Source organism: Centropristis striata, chromosome 7, assembly GCF_030273125.1.
Source record: "Centropristis striata isolate RG_2023a ecotype Rhode Island chromosome 7, C.striata_1.0, whole genome shotgun sequence".
Classification (NCBI taxonomy): domain Eukaryota; kingdom Metazoa; phylum Chordata; class Actinopteri; order Perciformes; family Serranidae; genus Centropristis; species Centropristis striata.
This window is the reverse complement of record NC_081523.1, coordinates 15263427-15282930: the sequence shown is the minus strand read 5'-3', so window position 1 is coordinate 15282930 and position 19504 is coordinate 15263427. Positions and strand designations below refer to the sequence as shown.

The 19504-nt window shown below is 39.7% G+C and overlaps 1 protein-coding gene across 1 annotated transcript; it reads left to right on the top strand.

Moving 5' to 3' along the window:
* Positions 1-1001: 1001 nt before the first annotated feature.
* acsl2 (acyl-CoA synthetase long chain family member 2) lies at positions 1002-19475 on the top strand. Its single transcript, XM_059336241.1, has 20 exons — positions 1002-1114; positions 7042-7292; positions 7388-7502; positions 8661-8725; positions 8816-8917; positions 11168-11267; positions 12596-12774; positions 12904-12936; positions 13143-13194; positions 13352-13425; positions 13746-13823; positions 14301-14435; positions 14528-14662; positions 16010-16178; positions 17271-17359; positions 17449-17565; positions 17657-17800; positions 18218-18319; positions 18413-18484; positions 18566-19475. Exons 2-20 carry the CDS (start codon positions 7044-7046, stop codon positions 18704-18706), a joined length of 2151 nt encoding a protein of 716 aa, XP_059192224.1. The 5' UTR covers positions 1002-1114; positions 7042-7043; the 3' UTR covers positions 18707-19475.
* Positions 19476-19504: the final 29 nt, after the last annotated feature.

Genomic DNA, 19504 nt, shown 5'->3' with positions numbered 1-19504 from the left:
AATTTTGTCATTATTTGATATCTCTCCAAAATATCTGAATGTAATTAAGGAATGACGTCAGAGTCAGCCGAGTCTTGTAGAAAAGCATCAAGACACAGGAAAGTAGAAAGCTAAATACAGGAAGTGGTGTGACATTACCTTCAAAATAAAGTAGCCTAACTAAACTAGAGCGTTCACCTGCTGAGGAGGTCAGAGCAGAATGATGCTGACATCATTAGATTAGGCCTGAATATACAAGAAAGTCAAGCTGCATCCCAATACCCATATGATAGTATAAAGAATGCAAGAATAATATTTAATATGTCCTAATTCATAGTATGTGAAATGCAGTATGCCAAAAAAATTCCAGGATATCCTTCTATTCTTATCCTAAGCAGCATATATGAGCAAGAGGTTCAGGGCACAAAGGTATGACAAAGTAGTTTGTCCCAGTTGCATGCATATTGTGTGAATATATAAGAAAAAGTATTTTATTTGGAACAAATTGAGTTGATATAAATTGGGTGACAAACTATGATTTGATGCCTGGTGTGGCTTGCTTGAAGGATGCTTACCTGACAGGTATAATTAATTAATTGATTTTGAAACCGAAAATATCTAACAATAAATGAAACAAATAAATAAAACATCAGACATTTGCTTTTGGGCATTTTTTTTTTTACCATTCCTGTTTCTGTTAAAATATTACATCCCCATAAAAAAGGGTGTAACACAAAAATCTGGACCCTGTACATAAGCATTTTCTATGGGCTGCTCCCTGCATCCACAGCTATTCATTCTAGTGTCTTTAACCTATCATTAACCTTGTTATTTCATCATATTTCCTTCCTAGATGCCCCATTATAATAATAAAATATGACATGGTACGTAGAAGGGGGATAAAGATTGCATAATTACTTTAATTATGTCTAGGTGAAACTTATTTCTCGAACTCAATTGGATATGCACAATGCTTCTAGCTGCCGATATTTTATTTTGAAGGTTTTAACCGGAAATTAAACCATATTTCCTCTCAAGCTTGACGCGTGGACAGACGTAGATGGATCTGCAGCTGAATAAGTTTGGAGCACAACCAGCAGCCTAAAGAGTTGTTGGAGGCCTGCGTGTTACCGAGGTAAGTTTCATTCAGTCTTTTCTTTTTCGTTTGTTTCCAGTCGTTTCAGCTCGATGTGGAAACATTCAGAAACTATGAAGCTTCACACTCCGATCTAAAAATAAGAAAAGGTTCTTCTGCAGCTGGCTGAGTCCAGACTACCGAGCTAAGAGTTTTGTAGTCCTCGAAGTAGGCTACTGTGGAGAATAATCAACCTGTTACCAAAACTGTTGCATAACCTTTTAAACAACTCAGCTTTGCTTTAAAATGCTGCAGTGCTTAATTGAAGGTCTTAGCAATGCTGCATTCAAAAACTTTGATGAAGTAATTCTAATTGTTGCCTCCTCTATAACATTTTTGCTACAATGTTTCTTTGCTCATCTGAAGCTTTAACTTTGATTGATCGCATAGTGATTTTCCCCCTCCTTTAGCATTTGCAAATTGCAAATTCACGGTGGTGCAGAGCCCTTCTTAAGTTTTCTGGATATTTTAGTAGTGCTGTTCCAAATTCTTTAAAAGACCTGGGGTGCAATTATGTGTAACTGTCATCTAAGGACAGTCCTGTGGTATTTTGTCCCGGATCCAAGCTGGAGATGATTGTGGTTGGGAACAGTTTCAGTCATAAACTGAAGGGTTTCTGGCATTCTTTTGTCAAATCACAATCCTATCCATGTAAAGTCTGTCTTCATTTCTGTAGCAGGATATCACAACTTTGCCATCTGTGCAACAAAAAACAAACAAACCCTGAATATTTGTTTTGCCTGTGTATTCTGTCTTTCCCAACCTGCATGTCTTCATATTCTGGAGCATGCAACATGTTTGAAGTTGTCCACATGGCCAGATGCCAGCTCTCTCTGCCATCCTCTCATGTTTGACAGTTTCAGTTAAACAGCATGGCAGCTGAGGTTTGTGGAACACCGGTGTGGTGCCAGGGAGGCTAAATGTGGGCGATTATCCCTACATAGTGATGCTTGAACCTGGTGCTGCATAGTTACATGAAACTTCAGGCTGTAGGAAGAGAAAAAAATGCACAAATGTTGCATTGTCAGTGAGATTCCTGATTGGCTTCAAGTGAATTTGAGACCATGGGAGAGTCATGCCTTGTGGAAAGTGAAGGTGTCTTTTTTTTTTTTCATTCATTCATTCTTCCCACTCTGGACAAGAGAAACTTCATTCTAACCAAGTGTGGGTCTGTGTTCTTCACGCTTCATTTGGGAATCACAGCCGGAAAACACCCGTGCGTTTCATTCCTTCTCTTTTGCTGGTTTCTCCCCGCTGCCCGGTCAGCCTCACGTGTCCCCCCTTCTATCCTCATCTCCCCTCCATCAGACCATTCACTTCTCACAGCACATGGAAAGTGTGCAGAGTTCATTGCTGCTGCCACTGCTGCTGGTTTAGTTACAAAATGCTGTCGCCTCTCTCTCTCATAAAAACCTCCCCCCTCCTCATGTCACCTCCTGTAGTTTTCTGGGTCAGGGGGAAGCATTCCCTAGCATTGCTCTCATCACCACAGAAGCTCTGTTTGCCACTGTGCACAGCCTCTCCTCGCTATTCATGTCATTTGGGGACTTTTTTGAGGCAGGGATATTTCTTTAAGAGGGCACCAAATCCATATTTTATGTTTAATTTAACCTGAAAATAACTAAAACACTGAAAGAGCAGCCTTGACTGATTTTTTTTTAAGCCCTCTGGCTTGACCAAAAGATCTATATAATACATTAAAACTTCTCTCCTCTAAGTCCCTACACTGGCTCTTTTTTGAAACAAGTTTACCCGATGGGTATGTTGCTGAAAAAGACATTACTGACAACTGTCTCTTTTTCTCCCAAAAAACTTATGATTAAGCTACATTTTGCACCTAAACCCTAGAAAAATGTCTCCCTAAAGCAACTCTACATCAAATCTCAAATTTACATTTAAGTCCCGATTGAATGTAAAACGAGGTATTTCTTTTTAATTTTTATGTTACTAGTTTTCACCTGCCCTAGTATAATGCATAATGTATAAATGTGGAATACAAACATTGGGTCTTTTGCAGCAGTATATTCTCAAATTTCTCTTATATTTTCTGTTAAGAGAAAAAATAACAGAACTCATTCCCAGATGCGTGAAACCAAGGCTTCTACATGTTGTGGAAATTACTAAAAAGACTTGACTTTTAATGTGTTGTTTTCAAGGTTTAAAACGTGTTTGGAATTCTAAGTCAAGTTCTTGAAACAACTTGAACAGCTACTTGCAAACACATTTTGAACATTTCGTTGTGTGAATTTATCACCCCTCTGTCGAATTCTGTCACAAAGCATAACTCTGGTTGTTTCCAGCACAATAACATCTAATTTAATGTGATGAAGTAGGTGGAGGAACCCCGGCAAACATTCTTAACCATCCAAATCAGCTCTTACCTCGGTGTGCTGAGGGTGAATCCCGCTTGATCATAGTGGGAATCATAGTGACAGGTGTTGGAGAGATGCTACCAGAAAAAGGCTGCAAGAAGAAGAAACAGAATTTCAGTCGTAGTGAAGTCGATGTACTGTTAATAATACTATTAATAAACTTAAACAAACTAAAGTAAACGTGATTTTCCAGAGTGTCAGTACAGGAAAATATCCAGCTAAATATAATACAATCCCAATTCCAAAAAGGCTGGGACACTTTATAAAATGTGATTTAAAACAGAATGCATCAAATTCAGATTTGAGTGTTTATTTACAAAAAGTTTATCAGCTTCAAGATAAAATATGCTGTTTTTTTTTTTTTTTTAGCAAAATTTCGCATGCTGTTTTATTTGTTTTAGGTAACGTACCAACTTAGGGTTGTGATAAACAAACTATTTGATTGTATGGTATTAATTCTCAAGAGATCCTTTTTTGCAAGAAACAAATGCTTCTTAAAACGAATGAACTAACACCTTTTTGATTGATTTTCTTTCTACCTTGAGTACACAATAACAACACAATACACGATTTAGTAAAATTTGAAAAAGATATCTAATCGAAACAAACTGTTTGATTGGTATTTCCTGGACTGCAACAGAGACAAATTTAATTTAAGAAAATAAATCAAAACGGTGATATCTGTTTTTGAAAATTAATTGAACAATTTGTGGACTGTGAAAACAAGATATAGGTTTTTTTGTGCAGTGCTCAGAGAAGAGCAAAATAAGAAAACATTGGTGAGTGTCAGAAATCGATGGGTAACAAATGGTGGATATGAACAAAAATAAGAGGCAATATGTTGTTGTATCGCTTCCTTTCACGGGCCCGTTGTTTGACAGTTTGATCCATTAAAATTATAGTCATCATTGATTACATGCCAGATTTCTTCTCACAACCAGTTTGGGGTTTCTGTTTTTGTGCATTCCGTATTCTGCCACATACTTCAGCTGTGCCTCTGCTTGTCAGTGGTAGTAAATGTGCACAAACATGCAGACGGCCTTAGGCTGCTACATGCCTGCCGTCCCCCTGTGAACCGGCATTCTGTCTCCACTTCTGCAGGAAGTGGGTTTATTTTCATTTTTAAACTAATTATGTTTGTTGGGTTAAACATCAGTTGCCCCAATCATACTTCCCATCCACTATTACTGTTCAAATGTGATTCCACATGTTATCATGTGTGCACGGCTATAAAATCAGCCCCCGAAGTGTAAATCCAGGTGTGAACCGTCAATATATCAGGTTTTTCTCCTCCAGCAGGGACTGGCACAGGCTGTTAACTTGCATTTGTATTCCTTTTAGTTTATTTTCACATGTGTGTGCCGTTTCCTTTGTATCGCGTCTTCCAGGGAGTAAAAGCTGGGAGCACAATGGTCCCTGTCTGGGCCCTGACAATGGCCACTATGAATGGGAGTGAGTGAGGGAGGAGGGAGCGATGGAGAGAGACAGAGAGGAGCGACAGGAAGCGCTCTTCACGGCGGACTGTCATTTTTTTTTGATGTGTCACGTTTCATAAAAGCCCTTTTGTTTCTCATTTATTTACCTAGTGAAAGGACTCAAGGGGATCACCAGCTGCTTGGTTGCTCCAGCAGGTGTGAAGTGGCAACCGAGCGCTTTTAATTCAGATAAATTGATGCTTAAAGTAGATTTGGAATCCTCCAAGGAATGAGTGTGGCATCATTTTGCCCATGCAGGGGAAAGGGGAGCAGTGCAGGCAGGAGCGGGCCTGGTTGAAGGGGAGGGAGGGGTATGATATCACTCTGTATCCCCTCTCCTATTGGGCACTTGGGGAGAAAGTGGGTGAGAGGTTGAGGGGTGTTCGGGGAGGGGAGTGGATGTGGGAAAGCGGAGAGGTGAATTCCTTGTCTGGTGGAAGATGAAGTGGTTTGTTAGAGTGGGTGAAATGAGCAGTTTTTCCGTTTGTGTGCGAGCAAACGAACGCTGTCAGAGTTCGTTTTGAGGCTATAAATTATTTTCAAGTTGTCTTTGTCCTCTTTTATTCACTTTTGATATGAAGTCTAAAGTCTCTGGCAGGGGATCATGGGGGTGGACTTCTCCAGCCCCCCCCCCACCCTATCTCACCACCAGCCCCTCGCTACTGTACGCACCCCGACTCTCTCTCTCTCTCTCTCTCTCTCTCTCCTCTCTCCCGGGTGAATGAAAGAGTGGCACAACATGACTGAGAGTAACCTCAGAGCTTGTTTCTGTTAAGCCAATCATTATTACTTCCTGGTGTCTCTCCACCACCACCACCACCCCCCTGTATACAGCTCAGGCCTTTTCTTCTCTTCTTCTCACAAAGAGCGGTGCCAAGCCTGTGGCCCAGTGCGGTTCAGCCTTTTAACCAGACTCTGCACACTGGTATTCAGCTTTTTCCGAAGTGGAACGATGTTTTTAATTACATTTTCTTTTTACGTTTTGTTGCAATTGTGTTAAAGCAGGATTGTATTGTATGGGCAGAGTTTTTGTGGTGGATGGTTTAGAGGGTTTTACATGTAAACCTATATTTTGGGAGTACTGCTGCTTTGTAAAAAAAAAAAAAAAAATGTGGTGTAAGACTAGGGCTGCACAGTTAATCGTAATATGGACTTGTGCAATATTCTAATGACAGGTGGTGCAATATTTAGATACATTATTTTTCTCCAAATCATTGAGTCTTAATTACAAATTAATAATAAATAATGTAATCACTTACATAATTTTACATCAACTGATTTAAAACTTAATTTTAAATCATTTTTAAGCCTTAACAAAGGATATAAACAAACATAATACTGATCCCTTACATTTTATTTTTTATTATTTTATGTATTATTTCCATTATTATTTCCATATATATATATATATATATATATATATATATATATATATATATATTATACTTTTAATTTTGTATTATTTTTAATTTAATTTTATTATTTTTATTTTTATTATAAGCATTATTATATATATTTTTTAAATTTTATTTTATGAATGTAATCATCATATACATATATATATATATATATATATATATATATATATATATATATATATATATATATATATATATATATATATATATATATATATATATATATATATATATATATATATATATATATATATAGACCAAAATTGCATTTCTCTACTGCAGTTTCCTGTCAGTTAATGGTCGACATATTAGCCAATTACAACATTATCTTTATCTTGGCCTGGCTGATTAATGAGTATATTTATTAATGAATGAATATACAATCATTAGTTGCAGTCCTAGATTTTGCTTATCTTTCACCATCAGTAGTGGTCCTTCAAGGAAGTTTCAGGGTGCATCACAGCAAAAGAGATATAAGAACAAAAATAATAAATGCAAACACAACAAATTAACTTGCATATCGGCAGATAAAATGTCAAGGAAATGAGTCAAAGTATACATTGGATAACATCATATTTAAATAAAAGGGACTTGACAGGACATAGCGAATCAGTCAGCCCTCCTGTTTCATTGTTTCTTCATCTGTTTCTGTCCTCTCTCAGCTATGCATTTCCAGGAGTGGCTACGATCACTACGCTCCAGCGCCGGACTCAAAGGATCTGAATCAGAGGACATCTGGAGTCTTCTGCCATCTCTTCCCCTGTCCTCCTTCTCCCTGTCCTCCCTGTCTCTGTCGCCCTCCTCTCTGCTGGGTTTAGGAGCCCTTGCCTCTCTCACCGCGTACTGGCTGGTGACCCGTCCTCGACCCATGCGTCCTCCCTGTGACCTACAGACCCAGTCTGTGGCTGTGAACGTGAGTGGGTTGTGGACGCTGTTGGCATCCTGATTGGAGTAAATCTCATCATGATAGGAGTCTATTAAGGTGTTTGATGGGACTGTTTGTTGTAGGGAGATCCCACCTGCAGGCGATCGGCTCTCCTTAAAGATGACTCACTGCTGGAGTTTTACTACGATGACACCAAGACGGCCTTCGACATGTTCCAGAGAGGCCTGAGGATCGCAGGTGGTACAACACATTTTATTTGTCCTGCATTTTACTGTTTAAGAGTTTGCTGTTCTGTGAAAACCTCTGAAGTCCACACAGTGGCTGTCTTACTTTACCTTTAGTATAAGTGGGAACTGCGGTATTTCTCAATCTGGGACCTTTTTTTCCCACGTTTTTGTGTGACAGCAATTTTTGAAATTGCTCCAGTATTGAGTAAGAGTGCTGTAACTGTCAGCCGTTAAAAAAAACAAGCTGCAGGGCAATTACACAGCCTCAATGTAATGTTGCTTGTTTTTTGCTACTCAAAGGTTCATATTGTTATTGTAAGTGTCTGACAACATTGTGGAAAGATGGAGAAGTTGCCATTATTCTGTTTTTGTGCCTATGTGCCTACAGATGCCAGGTCAACAGTAATTTTATCTAATAATATTAGTCCAGCCTGGTTTCTCCACTCTTTGAACAGCATTTTTCTTCGGGAAAATGTGCTTTGGTATATGATTTCAATCAGTTTCCAACAAAGGTAGTCTGAAGTGTTGCTCGACATTTTGTTGGTAAACTCCATAATTGGGTTTGCACTGAATATCTTTCAAAGAACCGCTATGTTTTCAGTACTCAAACTCTTACCGGTACTGTCTGTAGCGCTCTCGCTACTCAATGGTCGACCAATTTCAAAAATTGTTGTCCCTTTAAGTCCAAAATTGGTTGCAGAATGAAAAATACCAAACTTCCCCGATTAGGATTATAGAGTTTTCTGTCAGTACAGAGACTCATAAATGCCCTTTAGTCTTATTGGAATGGACAACCTGAATATTTCAACAACTTAAAGTAATTTATCAATATGTCATCAAAGTAAACCTCATGTGTTTATGATACTTAAGTGTCCATTAAGTCTGATAAAATGTGTTATAATAATAATTTGTTAAAATGATTTATTAAAATTAGCTTTCTGTCACTGATTTAGTCCCCTGTGGTGTAATACCGGCAGCTATTCATCACACTGTAATTTCACTGAGACATGATGAATGATTTTATATAAGTTTTGTCCATGCAAGTCATTTTAAATCTTGACCGATTACAGAAAACTGAACTACCTCTACTTGATTTAGCTCATGAGGTAAACTTTGATATTCAAGATCTGAAGTCTAGTTGAAGCTGAAAGTGTCTTTTGTCCTTCAGGAAACGGCCCGTGTCTGGGTTTCAGGAAACCGGGGCAGCCCTACCAGTGGATCTCATACACTGAGGTATGATTTTTATTATTTCAGTCATCGCAGCACTTTTGTGTAATGTGTAACTCTTTGCTGTGTGTTGACTGAGCGTCTCTAATTCTTCAGGTGGCAGAGCGGGCGCAGGTGCTGGGCTCTGGGCTGCTGGCCAAAGGCTGCCAGCCCAACCCGCAGCAATTTGTTGGGATATTTGCACAAAACAAACCAGAGGTATGGACTGATCGCTGATTCTGTTTGCTTATTCACTCACTGATTGGTTAGCTGTGAGTTTTAGAATTGCTTAGATAAGTCTGGATGGTTCTTCCTGCCCCTGATCAAGACGGTGGATCACCTGGGAAGAACCTAAAGGGACAGTTCTAGTTTGTTTGGAGTGGGGTTGTATGAATTGCTCTTCCAATAGCCGCGTTTCCTTTAGGGTAAAAAATGGCCGCTGAGAATGTATCAGGCCACGCCCTCTCAAATGACTGCTGACTCAGCATGTCTCCATTACAAAAAGGCAGCAGAGGGATTTACAAGACTCTGGAGGTGACGTGGTTTTCGATCGTCGCGTCATCGCTTAGCGACAGTTTCAACCGTGATCCATGATCACATACGCGACGTATTAAACACGGGAGACGCAACTGTGGCCGCCGTCGCTAACTGTGCACAGCATCTCCACTGATCATAAACATCGTGATTGTGAATTAACCGGCATCGCTAACTATGCACAGAGTGTCCGGTGCTTGTTGTAAACAAACCGAGCTCACTAAGTGAACACCTCCTGCAGTAGCAGCACATACACACTGTACTGCTACAGAGCTAACTGTTAGCCTGTTAGCACTGTGCTACTGTGCACCTCTTTCCGCAACGTCGGACTGCACTATGAAAGGGCAGAAAATCACGCCTTTGTGGGATCACTATGAACGCCCTAAGGCGAGGAGCTGGCACAGATCTTTCCAACAAAATAGCAGGGATTTGGGGGACCATACTATGAAAGGGGCTTATGTTTGTTGTCGCTTGTGACTACTTGCTACCTCGTCGGCTTTTACAAATGACGCATGTTGTTGTGGCGTAGAGTACTACATCACATCCTGCTTAGCGTTCTATCCAATCAGCAACTGGACTTTTTTCAGGGGAGAAAAACGGCCCTGCTCTTCGACAGGGCCAAAAAAAGTCCGGTCAAAATACCTCTCAGGAAGGCTCCTATTCAAATTAGGGGCGTTTCGGCGAGTGAGACCCGCCTCATTCAGGTATTGGACTGTAATGGAAACACCCCTATTGTCGGTGTATCACCTGCAGCAGAAGGAGGCCCGCACACCCCCAGAAACAGGCAGGAGTACTGAAACGTAAGCTAAGCAATGTACTGCTGTGGAGCAGCAGTCAGTTTAAGCGTAAGTATTGAGAATATTTACACTACTTTACCTTGCTACCAGAAAGCCATTTTCAAGTTAACGCAGAGGAACTGAAGCCTCTATCTTTGCTCTTTTCAAAGCCACAAGACTCCATTAGCTAAAACAGTAATTTTACTTTGCAGAACACAGGAGTTGCTGGTCTGCTGCTTCCTCGGCCTGTTAGTTTGTTTGAGTAATTCAGTGACTTTGGTGAATCTGAACTAAACCTTTTAAAACACCAAAGTCACTGAGAAGTACAAACCAACTAACCAATTGAGGTGGCAGCAGGCCAGTAACTCCTGTGTTCTGTAAGGTAAAATTACTGTTTTTATCAAAGGAGTCTGGTGGCTTTGAAGAGAGCTGCTAACTGCTTCACTTCCCCGTCAGAAAGGGCTCTCTGACTGCAAGGTAAAGCGTTGAAAATATTAGAAATATGATGCACACTTAAACATTTCTTAAGTGGCCAAAATCTGTTTAGCTGCTGCCCCAGTCCACAGCAGTACATTGCTTAGGCACCACTGCCTGCATCTCTACACAGGGGGCGTTCAGACTGCCATCTATTGCAGTTAATACACTGAGTACCTCATACAACCCCACTTCAAAAAAATCAAACACATCTCCACAGAGGTTCACTCCTCCCCTTAACCCCTGTCAGGTTCACATTTCCTCTCTGAATTTAGAAAATTAAATTTGTTTTTGTCTGTCCTGAAAGTGTGTTTGCTGTAATTCATATTGAGAGCAGAGTGCTGGTGGCAAATGTGGGTCTCCAGGGCAGCTAATATTGGAGCATGTCTGCTCTCAAAATTATTTTTTAATATATCCGTCAGGCAAGGCCATTTTTGTCACTCCTGTGTAGACTGAAAGCGAAAGATAATTTTCTGCTCCATCAGAGCCCGTAACCTCTCATCAGACCTATCCACACACAGAGTATGTGATTTTGTTTGTTTTGTAAATTTGAAATGCATTATGATCCACATTACCATGCATAGCTCCCTAATGTTTAAGTATCTAACTCAGCAAGTACTCAGCAGTGCCTGCAGGCTGGAAATGAGTCTCACAGTGCTGCTCTGTCTCCCTCTGCTGGTGACAGTGGATCATCTCAGAGCTGGCCTGCTACACATACTCCATGGCGGTGGTGCCTCTGTACGACACATTGGGGCTGGAGGCCATGGTCCACATACTCAACCTGGGTGAGGAAACCTGCATGTAGAAATAATAGAGCAGTTCAATTGTACTGATAGTAAAGGGAATAGTTCAACACAAAATATAAGATTTGTCATTATTGGCTTGTCTGCCAACATATGAAATCAAACAATACCATCAGATCACAGTGGGGAGCAGTACACAGTGACCCTTTTCACAGAATATTGTTTTGGAGAGTCATGCAAACTGTGTGCATAGTTTAAAATCTCAGAGATGCACATCATTTTGGAAGCAGGAAGAATCAGAATCGTTTTTATTGCCAAGTAGGTTTTCACATACAAGGAATTTACTGTGGTGTTTTGGTTCAAAAGTACAAAGTACTCAAATATAGAAATGGTTTAAGGGAAGTTATTCAGTCAAAAAACAGCAACTAAAATAGAAAATATGAAGAACAGAAAAAGTCAATAAACAAAGAAGCTTCATTGTAATGTTATCATGGTACCAGATGTGTATTCTTCAATACATTACTAGGATAAAAAAATCATACTTGATGGCCCTTTTTATGCCACAAAAAAAAGTCCAAGGCACACAAAACGGCACACATTAGCAGCTTCGATTTTAAGTTTACATTGAATTTTATTTATTTTCTCTCTAATGTTGCAAAAGCTAATTGTAGATCTGTTTTTTTTTTTTTATGACAGCTTTGGTACTTTTGATACTATCGAATATGGTATATAAATGTAATTGAGAAGTAACAATATTTTTGACAACCTTACTCCTTTTAACAACAAAAAGCCCTGCTTTCAAAATGCTTCTACGACTTAAGTAAAAGTACTATCAGTTTTCAGGGGTGAAAACAACTCATTAATACTGTTTTTAAAGTAAAAAAGGTTATGACCCATTGGTTTTAACTTTGACAATTTTAATTTATTAGTGATGGCCAACCGAAGCTTCATGAACCCTTTTCTTTATTTTCTAATTCCACTAGATGGAGCTCTCGGTTCAACAAACGGTTGAGAGCACACTGACTTCCCATCCCTTGAGCCTTTTTCTTTTCTTTAACTTCTTTTCATTAAGCTTCATTTGGACATCATTATATTTTGTAAGCCTATTATATTTTTTGTCTTAAATGTTTAATCTGCTAAGTGTGGTGGAGTAGGAACTGGTAATAAAGTATAAAACTTAAGTAAAGGAACTGTTGGATTATAGGATTTGGTTTTGATTATAAAATTAGAACTTTTTATTGTCTGTAAGAAAAGAGAGACATCCTTGAGATTCACTGGCACATTTCTCTCTTTGGGGTAAATTATTCCTACGGTAGTTTACACACTGCACTATTTGTTTCGTTACTATTTTTTGTTGGTGGCGTTCTTAGCGGAGATCTCTCTGGTGATCTGCGACCGGGAGGAGAAGGCGGCAGCTCTGTTGGAGAACAAGGAGCAAGGCGTGACACCGAAGCTCTCCTGCCTGGTTCTCTTTAACGACTTCAGCGACGCGTTTGTGGAGAGGGCGAAGAACTGCGAGGTGGAGGTTTTGAAACTGGAACAGCTCATGGTGAGCAGAAGGGGGAGGAAGCACTCCAATCCCTATAATGCAGACTCTTTCAAATTTAGCCCCTTTAATTAAGTCATCAATGGTGATATGTAAATTGATATGAACTACTCCTCTGTGTCCACATCTTAGGAGCTGGGAAGGCAGAACCTTAAAGATCCTGTGGTGAGTTTCTCGTCTCTCAGCCGCTACATCACCGCATCAAACTGGTCTCAGTAAATACCTAATCCCCCTCTAAATGCTCGGATGACAGTTTTACCGTTGCTCCTGTCCCATAAGATATCATTAACACTCACTTGTAAACAGGACTTAAATTAAGAGTGGAGGATGCCTGTTGTCATATTCTCATATTTTATTGCTGCCTGCTGTAGCCGCCCCAGCCTCAGGATCTGGCCGTGGTCTGCTTCACCAGTGGAACCACAGGTACCGTCTGATTTAATTCGTCTCAGCGTAATTATCCTTCACTCACATCTTTAGAGAAGTGTCCTTCAGTGCCCACTAACAACCTCTCTTTATGGCACCGCTGTAGTTTCCTTTTGCTGCGCAGGGCACTGCAATAATGTCTTGTTTATTTATCCAGGGAAGCCCAAGGGAGCCATGATCACCCACGGCAACATCGCCTCCAACACTTCCTCTGTCATTAAGATCCTGGAGGTCTGTCTACATTTCCACCTCCTTGTCTAATTGAGAACAGCCTCACAGCTACCATCACTTCCCATCTGCATGTGTCTCTGTATCTCAAAACTGTCCCTCTCCCCGCTGTGTCTAATGGTATGATTAATTGGCTGTTTGATTGCCCCTGTCGCTGCGAGGTACTTTAACTAATTGCCCCTGTATAAAGATTGTGCTATCTAACTGCCGTTGAAAAAGCCATACAGCATGTTTGATTGCCTGCGAGGTTTCACCGTATGCCTGCTGCCTCGACTTAATCTCTCCCCTGTGCCTTGCTTACTTTATTTCCCGTTTTCTCTCAGGGTTCGTTTGTGATCCGACAGGAGGATGTGTCGATCTCTTACCTGCCACTTGCCCACATGTTCGAGAGGATGATCCAGGTAGCTGAGCCCCGTCTCACACTTTTAATATTGTAGCGTTTGTTTGCAGAGATGGGTAGTATTTTAATTAAGTTTATGTAAAATATGTGCTTAATTACTTTTGACTATTTATTCATTTGTATTTTGCTGGAAAGAAAAACAATACAATGTAATAGATGATGTAGATCAAGGCTTCCCAAACCTAAGAATTCTTCTGTAAATCTGCACTCTAAATGAACAAACTCCTAAATAAATCAGTAGAGCTCATCCTTTCAAAATAGGGGGTTAAGGTCAGACCCCTACTGAGGCTACTAAATACCTAAAGTGTGTAGTAATAATATATCAGTTTGTATAGAATATTGTATTTTCAAATTACAAATGACTTGTATCTCAATCAAATACGTTGTCTCGTACCAGAATTTTGTGTTTTATTTTGAAAGTGTTTGTAACAAGTTGTGTTTGTGTGTAAATCCTAAAAGATGTCTGATTCTGTCACAGGTCTCTATGTTCTGCCACGGGGCCAGAGTCGGCTTCTACCAAGGTGACATTTCTCTCCTCATGGACGACATTAAAACTCTCAAACCGACCTTCTTTCCCGTTGTGCCACGTCTACTCAATCGCATCTACGACAAGGTCAGGAAAAAGACTCCGATAATTGACTACCGCTAATTCTTGGTTGGTTGTGTTTGAAATCTCTGTGTTCATTTTATCTGATTTCTATAAAGATCCTGGGCTCCGTGACCTCTCCGTTGAGACGGGCTTTGCTTCACTACGCTGTGAGGAGAAAGCAGGCGGAGCTCAGCAGCGGAGTCGTACGTAACAACAGTCTGTGGGACAAACTGGTGTTCAACAGGATTCAGGTCAGTAGCAGAAAGCTCCACTTTGTTCTACCACCAGGATCGTGTTTTTTGTGTTCTTTTTAACAGCTCCCCTGCTGTAGATCTTTGGGGCTAAGGGACCCTAACATTAAAGACAAAATTTTGACTTTTTGAAGTGGGGTTGCATCAGGTACAGAGTTCGGAGAAGCAGGCAGGAGTACTGACATGAAAGCAAAGCGAGGTGCTGCTGCTGCCGGTCAGAACAGCAAGACATATTTTAGCCATATAAAAAAAAATCCATATCAGTTTAAGTGTATACTATATTGAGAATATTTTCATCCCCTACTCTGCCATCAGTCAGCCGTATTTAAGGTTGAAGCGGGGGGACTGAAGCTGTTATCTATGCTCTCAGCAAAGCCACCAGTCTGCATTGACAAAGATCTTTTTAACAATGCCTTCTGTAGCTTCAGTGAACTGTTTAAAACATTTTTCATCTATTTCAATACTCACAAGTCTGTAACTTTGTTAAACTAAAGAATGTCTCTTCTCCCAATGTTCTTCCTAATTCGGTAATTGACTCAATTTTTCATGAATCAGAAAAGCCTCATCTCAATAATGTACACCTTAATTCCCCATCTTACCTCTTTTGACAAAGTTGAAAATAGATTGAGAAGATGAACAAAGTTATAAAAGACAGTACGTCTTGTTCCAGGCTCAGTCTGATACAATTTAAGGTTGTCTATCATGCCTGTTTTTATTAGTTCCAAACTAAAATCTATTCCGGTGTGGCAGATGGCTGTAATAGAAGTCACACGTCACCACAAAACCTGACACCTTTCTTTAGGCTTGTCTTTGTCCTCAATGTTACTGGACACCATGCTAAGCTTTAAACATGTTGTTAAAACTTGATTGTATTTCATTGTAACTGTTAAATGTATTTTTTAAAAAAGATATCAATTCACAAACAAAATATTGTTTTTTCCCTTCTCTTTTCTTTTTTCTTTAACAGCAGATTGGTTTTCAGTCTTTAATGACATATTTTCTGTTAATCCAGGACTCTACAGTTGTCACTATTTATATTTTTGCAGTACTTAACACAGTGGTACATGTAGACCAGCAGCCCTGTGAATAGTCAACAAATATGTATCCAAACTTTACAAGAGAAGCACAACTATTCCAGCAATCAATGCCAAAATCACCCAGAGCATATTGGTCCTGTGGGAGTGTATTGGAGAGGCACACACTGAAAGATTCTGGCTCGGCATGGTCAATGCAGATGGGAAAATATGGTCTAGGTTGAAAATGTAGTTAAAATGGAACTTTGCTTGAACCCACAACATGATTGCATTTGAACTGTTTTACATAAATACTGCATTGCTTGTGTTTCAGGCCAGTTTAGGAGGTAATCTGCGATTCGCCCTGACTGCTTCAGCACCCATCTCGCCCACTGTGCTGTCCTTCCTCAGAGCCACTCTGGGCTGTCTCATCTTTGAGGGCTACGGCCAGACAGAGTGCACCGCAGGCTGCACGTTCTCCATGCCCGGAGACTGGAGCGCAGGTAAGACACCCTCTGATTCTCCACTTTCTATAACACCCACGTCTGTAATGCATTATAAACAGCTTATAGCACCATATAATTATAGTTATAAGCACTCACATACAGGTGCATTTCAGTAAATTAGAATATCATAGAAAACTTAACTTATGTCAGTAATTCAATTCAAAAAGTGGAAATAACACATTATATAGATCATTACACAGAATGAAACATGTCATGCCTTAATGTATTGAATTTCTTCTTATTATAATGATTATGGCTTACATTTAATGAAGACCTAATATTCACTATCTTGGAAAACATTTTTTTTTTTTACAAAAGACCAATTTTAAAATGTATGTTTTTAACTCACTCAATACTTGGTTGGGGCTATTTGAGTTGAACTACTGGAAATGGACTTTTCCTGTGTTCAATGTTCATAGTGCATTATAACACATAAGTGGCAATTGCGTGCTTTAATTAAAGTAATGGAATTCCTGAGTTAAAGACAGAGATAAATCTGTGCAACAACACACAAAATGTTAAAATTAATGAATAAATCAATGGGTCATATTTAAAAAAAAAAAAAAAAAAAAAAATTGAGCACTTCAGTTTGACAAAACTGTATGATGGACATTTACATTTCACTAATATAATGTTTCGCCAGAAAGCTCAATTGAGTCAAATTATAGATAATACATGAAACAATTTCCACTTTACCTTGAGCTGTATTTAACGGATCAGAACAGACCGACTCCAATTTGACACAACTAATTGAAGGACATTTCACTAATGCTTCCCTCGGGCGACACTGAACAAGATGCAGTGACCCTACAAAATATATAGCGGAGATGGAGAAAGGTGAGAAGGAAAGCGCTTGACAAACAAGACCAATAACAGGCTTCATCTAGTGAGTCAGACTATAGTGATAATAGCTCTTTATCTGTATAATTATACAGTGTTACAAGCAGATTATACCACATAAGTATATTGAGAATGCATTATATTATGGGGATTATAGAAAGTGCTCTCTTGACTTTTTTCCTCTAAATTGCTTGTGCTTTGTGCCCGTGCTGGATAGTCCTGTCCTCAGAAGGTCTGTGTCTTTGTCAGGTCATGTGGGTGCTCCTCTGCCCTGTGCCAAGGTGAAGCTGGTAGACATCCCTGATATGAATTACTACGCCAAGAACGGAGATGGAGAGGTGAGATACTGTTTAAGATGCAATCATATGACAGTATAGATATCAGCTGACAGGCTGGTGCCTACTGACACCTCTCTTTGTCCTGTTAGATCTGCATTAGTGGCCCCAGTGTATTCAAAGGTTACCTGAAGGACCCAGAAAGGACAGCTGAAGCCTTGGACAGCGACGGCTGGCTGCACAGTGGGGACGTGGGCCAGTGGCTTCCTGTAAGATCAGACACAGTAATGGGTCTACAGGTGACAAATATCATCGTCTAGTCTTCTGTAAATGAGCAAATGTGTCCGTGTCCTCTGACAGAATGGGACCCTACGCATCATCGACAGGAAGAAGCACATCTTCAAGTTGTCCCAGGGAGAGTACATCGCTCCGGAGAAGATAGAAAATGTCTACATGCGCTCTTTTCCTGTGCTACAGGTGTTCGTGCACGGAGATAGTTTACAGGTACAATTTGATTCATACAGTAGATCAGAGGTGTTCAAAGTGGGAGGCAGACCTCACCAGGAGAGCTTCAAACTGTTTTATGAGAGGTTCATTGAATTTTTTTTACATTAGTTATAAAAAGATCACATAGAGCAGTCTAAATATGTGTGATTTGGATAAAGAGTCGGAGACATTCCCTAAAAACTGAGCTATTTTATTTGATCTGACATTGTCAAATAGCAATATAATGTTATCTTGACTCAATTGTTGAGTGTCTGTGGGATCAAATAGCATTATCATGATCCCATAAGCATCCAGGAGTTGAGCAAATCTAATCGAGTAAATTAATGTTGGTCAGGGGGAGTCTCGGGCTTTGCTAATGTCTAGATTTAAAGCCTTTTCTGGTTCAACATTTGATTTTCTCTTTCCTGTTGTCAGTCTTATCTCATAGGCATAGTTGTGCCGGACCCGGAGGTGTTTGTTGACTGGGCTAAAGATCGAGGGGTTGTGGGATCCCATGAAGAGCTGTGCCAGAATCCTGTACGTCCTCAAAACTCCAATTTCACAATATAACCATTTTACGTTATTGTGTGTATTCCAAAAAAAATGAAGAGTTATTTGCGTTTCCTACAGGATGTGAAGGCGGCAGTATTGGAGGACATGAAAGCTGTGGGGAAGGAAGCAGGGTTGAAGTCCTTTGAGCAAGTGAGGACTCTCTGCTGGCATCGGTTATAGTTTGTCAATTACAAACCTTCAAATATTGACTTTTTATGTCTTACCTTTCAGGTGAAGGACTTGTACTTGCATCCAGAGACGTTCAGCATCGCCAATGGCCTTCTCACCCCCACGCTGAAAAGTAGACGCACCGACATCCGCAAATTCTTTCAGGAACAAATATCGAGCATGTACAGCAAGACGGCCATTTGAAGGATAGCAATTCACACACAACACCTACGGGTTACTGGTGTCCAATACGGGAGAAAAGAATGGGACAGGGGCCTGGGAGAAGAATTGAAATCTTATATGTCCAGCAGTGCCTTATTTTAAAATATTCAATGTATATATTTTGGAATATTGGTATTTTGCTTTAAAGAAGTTTTCATTCACGTCCATCTCTGCACATATGTGTAATGTATTAACTCCATGTGAAAAATAACACAATGGGACCAAACGGTTTTTTAGTCCACTTTCACTGTCGTCTTCGGCACTAATCCATACTTGTGATTTAGTGAGAGATTATGCTAATAAATAAATTATTGTCTAGCTGTAGAAAAAGAAAATCACATTTTTTAGACAATAAATTAATACTGCCATGTTCTTATCCCATGCAAGGATTTTGTAAAGGGACACTGTTATGTGTACTTGGGAAGTTGTTCCTCGTAGCACTTGTATTAACTGTAGGTCTGTACTTTGTGGTTGTTGGGCCCTTGTGTCGCCATGACATCAACTTTTCATGAACTTTCTTGATCCTAGCTCGATGGTCTCATACTTTTCTAATCGGTTCTGAATGATTTCATAAGCCAGTGTGAGCAAATAATCCTTCAGCTAAAGTTAAACCATTAAACTAACAAGGGTTTCAACTAGTAATTATCTGTAAAAAAGGCTGAATTGTATATACTGCTTATATATGTTGACAGGACACTACTGACTAATTCCAGTTAAGTAAATCTGAACAGAAATAAAGATTAGTAGCTGATTTTTTTTGTGTGATATACCTTTTTATGC